The following is a 9327-nucleotide window of genomic DNA, read 5'->3' on the forward strand; positions in this document are numbered from 1 at the left end:
CCTCCCTTTGACGCCCCCCCCCCCCTCCCTTTGACGCCCCCCCCCCCTCCCTTTGACGCCCCCCCCCCTCCCTTTGACGCCCCCCCCCTCCCTTTGACGCCCCCCCCCTCCCTTTGACGCCCCCCCCCCCTCCCTTTGACGCCCCCCCCCCTCCCTTTGACGCCCCCCCCCCTCCCTTTGACGCCCCCCCCTGCCTTTGACGCCCCGCGCGCACACACTGACTGACTGCCGCACGCACGCACGCACACACTGACTGACGCGCACACAAAGCCTGACTGACGCACGCACACACTGACTGAGGCACACACTGACTGTGTGTGCGTCAGTCAGTCTGTGTGTGTTTGTGTTTCTGCCTCAGACTCACTGACGCGCGAGCAAACACACAGTGACTGACGCACACACGCTACATGAAGCTGTAAAGGAGGGAGGGAGGGGGGGGACTGGATTGATGTGAATGGGGGACAAACAGAGAGAGGGGGGAGGAGAGAGAGGAACGGGAACATTACATCCCGGGCAACGCCGGGTCTCTCAGCTAGTATATATATATATTCATGTAGCGGTATCAGTACCGTGTTAGCCGAGCTTCAATAATCAAAAAATAAATAAATGATACCATTCTGTGGCTAACGAAATGCTTTTATTTGTGCGAGCTTTCGAGATACACTGATCTCTTCTTCCGGCGATGTTACAATGAATGACCTTGCTTCATTCATTGTAACATCGCCGGAAGAAGAGATCAGTGTATCTCGAAAGCTCGCAAAAATAAAAGCATTTCGTTAGCTACAGAACGGTATCATCTATTTATTTTTTGATTATTGAAGCTCGGCTAACACGGTACTGATACCGCTACATATATATATATATATATATATATATATATATATATATATATATATAATTGAAAAAGTCTATATCTATATAATTGAAAACGTTGTATGTTGGCTGTCTGATTGGTCCGTCGGTCGGTCTGTCACTCAGCCTCTGGCCAATCAGATGGCTCCGTGGCCCGGCCCCGCCCCCACACGCCTCTCATTGGCTGGCTTGCTTGCTTCTGTGGCCTCTCCCGCTCTCCTCTTCGCCCTGTGTCCCTGTCTCCCACTGAGTCCCCATGCCCCCGGGTATCACCTCCACCTGCCCCCCCCTGGGTAGCGCACCCCCATGCCCCCCGGGTGTCACCCCCCCACTGCCCCGTGTCGGTCCCCCCCCCCGGACCCTGCCCATACCCCTTTCCCCGGTGCCCCCTGTCATATGCGCGTTGCAATTGTGCTCTGTCGTCCAGTGGCCTGGCGGTGCGCGCACGCTGCGACTGCTCCCGCTCATCGGGCGCCTCCCGACACCGGGTCGCCGTGCGCCCGGCAGCGTCCTCCCTACGCCGGCTCGCGCCCGCTCCGGGTCACCGTGTGCTCGGCTGCCTGCGCTGCATGCTCCGCCCCCCACGCCCGGGACGACCAGTCAGAGCGCCCGGACAGGAGAGAGGCGCCTTCTTGACCGGTGGGAGCGTGGAGACTGGACGGAGGTGGCTGTTGTCCGCCGGGGGGGGGAGGTGCGGGTCCTCACTGCAGTTGTTGTTGGTGCCCGAGAACATTTGTGTCTGTATGTGTGTGTGTGTGTGTGTGTATATGTATGTATGTGTGTGACACTGTGTGTGTTTGACACTGCGTGTGTGTGTGTGACACTGTGTTTGACACTGTGTGTGTGTGTGTGTGTGTGTGTGTGTGTGTGTGTGTGTGTGTGTGTGTGTGTGTGTGTGTGTGTGTGACACTGTGTGTGTGTGTGTGTGACACTGTGTGTGTGTGTGTGACACTGTGTGTGTGTGACACTGTGTGTGTGTGACACTGTGTGTGTGTGACAGTGTGTGTGTGTGTGTGTGTGTGTGTGTGTGTGTGTGTGTGTGTGTGTGTGTGTGTGTGTGTCACTGTCCACTGCCCCCCCCTCCTATCCACTGCCCCCCCTCCTGTCCACTGCCCCCCCCTCCTGTCCACTGCCCCCCCCTCCTGTCCACTGCGTCCCCCCTCCTGTCCCCCCTCCTGTCCACTGCCCCCCCCTCCTGTCCACTGCCCCCCCCCCTCCTGTCCACTGCCCCCCCCCCTCCTGTCCACTGCCCCCCCTCCTGTCCACTGCCCCCCCTCCTGTCCACTGCCCCCCCCTCCTGTCCACTGCCCCCCCCTCCTGTCCACTGCCCCCCCCTCCTGTCCACTGCCCCCCCCCTCCTGTCCACTGCCCCCCCTCCTGTCCACTGCCCCCCCCTCCTGTCCACTGCCCCCCCCTCCTGTCCACTGCGTCCCCCCTCCTGTCCACTGCGTCCCCCCTCCTGTCCCCCCTCCTGTCCACTGCCCCCCCCCTCCTGTCCACTGCCCCCTCCCTCCTGTCCACTGCCCCCCCCCTCCTGTCCACTGCCCCCCCCCTCCTGTCCACTGCCCCCCCTCCTGTCCACTGCCCCCCCTCCTGTCCACTGCCCCCCCCCTCCTGTCCACTGCCCCCCCCCTCCTGTCCACTGCCCCCCCCTCCTGTCCACTGCCCCCCCCCCTCCTGTCCACTGCCCCCCCCCCCTCCTGTCCACTGCCCCCCCCCCTCCTGTCCACTGCCCCCCCCCCTCCTGTCCACTGCCCCCCCCCCCTCCTGTCCACTGCCCCCCCCCCCTCCTGTCCACTGCCCCCCCCCCCCCTCCTGTCCACTGCCCCCCCCCTCCTGTCCACTGCCCCCCCCCTCCTGTCCACTGCCCCCCCCTCCTGTCCACTGCCCCCCCCCTCCTGTCCACTGCCCCCCCCCTCCTGTCCACTGCCCCCCCCCCTCCTGTCCACTGCCCCCCCCCTCCTGTCCACTGCCCCCCCCCTCCTGTCCACTGCCCCCTCCCTCCTGTCCACTGCCCCCCCCTCCTGTCCACTGCCCCCCCCTCCTGTCCACTGCCCCCCCCTCCTGTCCACTGCCCCCCCCCTCCTGTCCACTGCCCCCCCCCCTCCTGTCCACTGCCCCCCCCCCTCCTGTCCACTGCCCCCCCCCCTCCTGTCCACTGCCCCCCCCCCTCCTGTCCACTGCAGGAAATGCAGGGGGAGGAATCCATGCCTTTGAGGCGCCCCCCCCCCCTCCCTTTGACGCCCCCCCCCTCCCTTTGACGCCCCCCCCCTCCCTTTGACGCCCCCCCCCTCCCTTTGACGCCCCCCCTCCCTTTGACGCCCCCCCTCCCTTTGACGCCCCCCCTCCCTTTGACGCCCCCCCCCCTCCCTTTGACGCCCCCCCCCCCTCCCTTTGACGCCCCCCCCCCTCCCTTTGACGCCCCCCCCCTCCCTTTGACGCCCCCCCCCTCCCTTTGACGCCCCCCCCCCTCCCTTTGACGCCCCCCCCTCTCCCTTTGACGCCCCCCCCTCTCCCTTTGACGCCCCCCCCTCCCTTTGACGCGCCCCCCCTCCCTTTGACGCCCCCCCTCCCTTTGACGCCCCCCCTCCCTTTGACGCCCCCCCTCCCTTTGACGCCCCCCCCCTCCCTTTGACGCCCCCCCCCTCCCTTTGACGCCCCCCCCTCTCCCTTTGACGCCCCCCCCTCTCCCTTTGACGCCCCCCCCTCCCTTTGACGCGCCCCCCCTCCCTTTGACGCCCCCCCCTCCCTTTGACGCCCCCCCCTCCCTTTGACGCCCCCCCCTCCCTTGACGCCTTGACGCCCCCCCCTCCCTTTGACGCCCCCCCCTCCCTTTGACGCCCCCCCCTCCCTTTGACGCCCCCCCCCTCCCTTTGACGCCCCCCCCTCCCTTTGACGCCCCCCCCTCCCTTTGACGCCCCCCCCTCCCTTTGACGCCCCCCCCTCCCTTTGACGCCCCCCCCCTCCCTTTGACGCCCCCCCCCTCCCTTTGACGCCCCCCCCCTCCCTTTAGACAGCCCCCCCCCCCTCCCTTTGACGCCCCCCCCCTCCCTTTGACGCCCCCCCTCCCTTTGACGCCCCCCCTCCCTTTGACGCCCCCCCCCTCCCTTTGACGCCCCCCCCTCCCTTTGACGCCCCCCCCCCTCCCTTTGACGCCCCCCCCCCTCCCTTTGACGCCCCCCCCCTCCCTTTGACGCCCCCCCCCCCCTCCCTTTGACGCCCCCCCCCCTCCCTTTGACGCCCCCCCCCCCCTCCCTTTGACGCCCCCCCCCCTCCCTTTGACGCCCCCCCCCCTCCTTTGACGCCCCCCCCCCTCCCTTTGACGCCCCGCGCGCACACACTGACTGACTGCCGCACGCACGCACGCACACACTGACTGACGCGCACACAAAGCCTGACTGACGCACGCACACACTGACTGAGGCACACACTGACTGTGTGTGCGTCAGTCAGTCTGTGTGTGTTTGTGTTTCTGCCTCAGACTCACTGACGCGCGAGCAAACACACAGTGACTGACGCACACACGCTACATGAAGCTGTAAAGGAGGGAGGGAGGGGGGGGACTGGATTGATGTGAATGGGGGACAAACAGAGAGAGGGGGGAGGAGAGAGAGGAACGGGAACATTACATCCCGGGCAACGCCGGGTCTCTCAGCTAGTATATATATATATTCATGTAGCGGTATCAGTACCGTGTTAGCCGAGCTTCAATAATCAAAAAATAAATAAATGATACCATTCTGTGGCTAACGAAATGCTTTTATTTGTGCGAGCTTTCGAGATACACTGATCTCTTCTTCCGGCGATGTTACAATGAATGACCTTGCTTCATTCATTGTAACATCGCCGGAAGAAGAGATCAGTGTATCTCGAAAGCTCGCAAAAATAAAAGCATTTCGTTAGCTACAGAACGGTATCATCTATTTATTTTTTGATTATTGAAGCTCGGCTAACACGGTACTGATACCGCTACATATATATATATATATATATATATATATATAATTGAAAAAGTCTATATCTATATAATTGAAAACGTTGTATGTTGGCTGTCTGATTGGTCCGTCGGTCGGTCTGTCACTCAGCCTCTGGCCAATCAGATGGCTCCGTGGCCCGGCCCCGCCCCCACACGCCTCTCATTGGCTGGCTTGCTTGCTTCTGTGGCCTCTCCCGCTCTCCTCTTCGCCCTGTGTCCCTGTCTCCCACTGAGTCCCCATGCCCCCGGGTATCACCTCCACCTGCCCCCCCCTGGGTAGCGCACCCCCATGCCCCCCGGGTGTCACCCCCCACTGCCCCGTGTCGGTCCCCCCCCCCGGACCCTGCCCATACCCCTTTCCCCGGTGCCCCCTGTCATATGCGCGTTGCAATTGTGCTCTGTCGTCCAGTGGCCTGGCGGTGCGCGCACGCTGCGACTGCTCCCGCTCATCGGGCGCCTCCCGACACCGGGTCGCCGTGCGCCCGGCAGCGTCCTCCCTACGCCGGCTCGCGCCCGCTCCGGGTCACCGTGTGCTCGGCTGCCTGCGCTGCATGCTCCGCCCCCCACGCCCGGGACGACCAGTCAGAGCGCCCGGACAGGAGAGAGGCGCCTTCTTGACCGGTGGGAGCGTGGAGACTGGACGGAGGTGGCTGTTGTCCGCCGGGGGGGGGAGGTGCGGGTCCTCACTGCAGTTGTTGTTGGTGCCCGAGAACATTTGTGTCTGTATGTGTGTGTGTGTGTGTGTGTATATGTATGTATGTGTGTGACACTGTGTGTGTTTGACACTGCGTGTGTGTGTGTGACACTGTGTTTGACACTGTGTGTGTGTGTGTGTGTGTGTGTGTGTGTGTGTGTGTGTGTGTGTGTGTGTGTGTGTGTGTGACACTGTGTGTGTGTGACACTGTGTGTGTGTGTGTGTGACACTGTGTGTGTGTGTGTGACACTGTGTGTGTGTGACACTGTGTGTGTGTGACACTGTGTGTGTTGACACTGTGTGTGTGTGACAGTGTGTGTGTGTGTGTGTGTGTGTGTGTGTGTGTGTGTGTGTGTGTGTGTGTGTGTGTGTATGTGTCTCACTGGGTGTGTGTGTGTCTTATGGTGTGTGTGTCACTGTGAGCTGCGCGGTGGGGGGACCGGAGCTACGCAGGGGGGGGGACCGGAGCTGAGCAGGGGGGGACATGGCCAGAGCTGTGCAGGTAAGGGGGGGCGAGGACCAGAGCTGCATGGGGGTGGGGGGGAGGACCGGAGCTGCGCAGGGGGGGGGGGGAGGAAGACCACAGCTGCGCGGGGGTTGGGGGAGGCGGAGAGAGACGAGGGGAATGGGGGGGGGGGGGGAGACGGGGGTGGAGAGAGGAAGGAGATGGAGGTTTTGGTCCCGGGCAGCGCCGGGTCTCTCAGCTAGTGTGTATATATATATATATATATATATATATATATATATATATATATATATATATATATATTGTGACAGAAACCAGGGGATGGTAATAAATTCCATATATAGGGCTCCCAGGATACTGAACAGTTTCTATCCTGTTTAGGCTGGAAGTGCAGCCTCAGAATGCATGCACTCCATCCCACAGTTTGGCAAGTGCTGGAACTGGGGGGTGATTGATCCAGACCAGAGTTTGTCTGCTGCCTGATTTCTGTCACCTGTCATGCTAGTTAGAAATCAGGTATTTAAGACTGATTTCCTGTTTCCTCTCCCCTCTCCCCCCAAGAGCCTGGAGGCAGGAAGGCTGCTGGAAGCAGAGAGGGGAAAAGCCTCTCCCCAAACAGGTTAAATCATTCTGCTCTTTTTTGTCTGAAACTGCAAAGTTCCTTATTTTGTTGTTGGACGTGGAAAAGCCACTCCAACCCTGAGTCAGGGAAAACCTAAGTTAAGTTATCGCTCAGGTGAGCCGGTTTTTGTTTTGCTGTGTTTCTGTTGTATGCACTGTGGCAGTCTCAGTGCCTGGGGCTGAATAAACCAGGCATAGCCTGTTTAAAGGAACAGCACGTGACGCCTCATCATTTAACCTACCCTAAAAGACCGTGTTCTAAACAGTCCCGGACAAACGGCGGAGCCCCGGAGTAAGCCGTTTGTCACAATATATATATATAGATATAGTGTGTCAGTGCTTCTGTGTGTGTCACTGTGTTAATGTGTGTGAATCAGGGTGTCTGTGTGTTAATGTGTATGTGTGTGCCTGTCAATGTCTTTGTGTGTCTATCACTATGTTAATGTATGTGTATCAGTGCCTGTTTATATTAGTGTCTGTTTGTATCAGTGTGTTAATGTGTATGCATGTTTGTGTGTCATTTCTTTTCTGTGTGTATCACTGTTAATATACGTGTATCAGTGTCTTGGTGTATGTATATATGTGTGTGTGTGTGTGTGTATCACTATGTTAATGTGTGTATTAGTGTCTTGGTGTATGTATATGTGTGTGTATCACTATGTTAATGTGTATGTGTTTCTCAGTGTGTGTGTATCATTGTGTATGTCTTTATTTATATAGCGCCATTAATGTACTTAGCGCATTATGTTAATGTATGTGTATCAGTGTGTTTGTTAGTGTGTGTATCAGTATGTGTGTGTGTGGTGTTTATTCAGTTCATCATGCAGACATACAGTATGTGTGTGTTGTGTATGTGTGCCAGTGTGTGTATCAGTGACTTTGTGCAGTGGTGAAAGTGCATGCGGTGCTTTAGTTCTGCGCAGTGGGAAATCGGAGAGACCCCATTAGTAACGTGTCTTCCCTGCCAGACTGCGACCTTTACCCTCAGCTATTAATGCGTCTCGTTAGCATGCACTCGTTAGTGCACTGACCAGACAGTCCAGTCACCATATCCACCCCAGGGCGTCTTATTAGCAAACAGCAAACACGCAAAGAGGTCCTTCTGATTTGCTCATTAAAACCTTCGGCCCAAATATATTATTTTCTGTTGGAAATTGCCGTTGTTGTCCCTTTTTCACCCCGAACACATACTGAAATGTCAAATCTCCCAGAGGACCCACGAGTGCGCCTGCACCGTCACCCACGCCTCCCCAACACTGCGTCACTCACCCCCGTTGTCACACAGCGGTTACGCAGCGGGCGAGGATCCCGGTTAGTGACACGCAACTGAGGAGTGATTCTGCACGGGCTGTGTATCACAGCTCTAGGGGAATACTCATGTTAAAATGGACAGGAAGCTAAAGATTAGACTGCCACCTGCATATCACGACCATCTCGTTGCTGTAAAAATATTTGTTGGGCCTTTTAAATATGGCCACCATTTCTCTCTCTCGCAGAACTGGTAACGCCGTTCAGATCACTGCACCTTTGGAATCGCTGCACCATTCGTTCCTCATAGATGTATAATATATCTATATTTTTATTTTATTGCTATTTTAAATGTCGCAATATAGCCAATCTGCCGCTTTACTCGTGTACCAAAGCAAGGGGAAAGCATACCCAAGTATTTTATGGATATACTTTTGCTGGAGGAGGAGTGTTTATACGAAGGATTTTTTTGTATTATAGGCAGTTTCTACAGGAAATAGAATTGGGGGCTATAACCTATTAAGTGCAAGATGCCTGCAATGCATTGCTCTGCTTGATCTCATATTATACTGCTCTGCAATGTTCTGCAGGTCTCTCTGGCACTGCAGTTGGTAAGGAAGTGCAAAGCCAAATACCCCATTCAGGGACAGCCTTTCCTACAAAAAAAAACCCTAAAATGTTTGGAATGGCAAGTGATATTTGTAAGTACACGAGCGACAGCAGCTGTGCAATAATGACACGTATTTGGTTTATTGCAGACGTTCGGAGCAGATGATGTTGTCTGCACGCGGATTTACATGAGGGCGTGAGCTGGCGGTCTCTGCCGCGTTATTGAGTTCTTCACTACGTAGGATTGCTCTCACAGAAACTTGTCTGTTAACTGAACCGGTGTATATTTTAGGGTGCAATAAAGTGTTTTTGTGTGTGTGTGTGTGATGTTAAAAGCAGGCTGCGTCCTTACACAATGCTGGGTTTTATTCTAGAATAAGGGGTTTAAAGCAGTAATATTGCAGTAACATTCCCCATTTATTCCCCTTCTTCCTTGTGTATGTAAAGCGTGTGACAGCGTATCTACATTCTTACCTACGCTGGCAATCGTGTGCTGCTCCTGTTACAAAAACTGTCAAATTGTGCCTAACAAAATGGCTCCCATCTGACCATGCTGGAGTCAGTGACATGCTGCCGCTGATATGTAACATTATATTACTACGTGTAACAAGGTGTTGTTACAACTAATAGACAGTATGCTGTTTGGAATGCAGCAATAGATGTGTTTGTGATACTTTGTTGCCTAAGAGCAGAGCTCAAAAAGGGGTGTGTCAGAGAATGTTTCAAAAGAAGAAGTGGATGTGACTTTCAAAATGGTTGCTGTAGCAACCAAAGGATGATCAGTACATTAAAAAATCATTAAAAATGGCATCAGGAGTTTAAAAAAAAAAATGCTGAATGCCGCCAGTATTATGTAATTCT

The 9327-nt window shown here is 56.4% G+C and overlaps 1 protein-coding gene across 1 annotated transcript in view; it reads left to right on the forward strand.

Annotated features, from left to right (window-relative positions):
- The window catches only part of LOC142469204 (proline-serine-threonine phosphatase-interacting protein 1-like), a 42015-nt gene extending 33349 nt beyond the window's left edge, over window positions 1-8666 (forward strand). The window contains exon 5 of the mRNA XM_075576164.1: window positions 8616-8666. Within this exon, the coding sequence (XP_075432279.1) occupies window positions 8616-8666 (51 nt within the window). The remainder of the gene's footprint in view (window positions 1-8615) is intronic.
- The last annotated feature ends 661 nt before the right edge of the window (window positions 8667-9327 follow it).

Source organism: Ascaphus truei, chromosome 18, assembly GCF_040206685.1.
Source record: "Ascaphus truei isolate aAscTru1 chromosome 18, aAscTru1.hap1, whole genome shotgun sequence".
In the NCBI taxonomy this organism is placed as follows: Eukaryota; Metazoa; Chordata; class Amphibia; order Anura; family Ascaphidae; genus Ascaphus; species Ascaphus truei.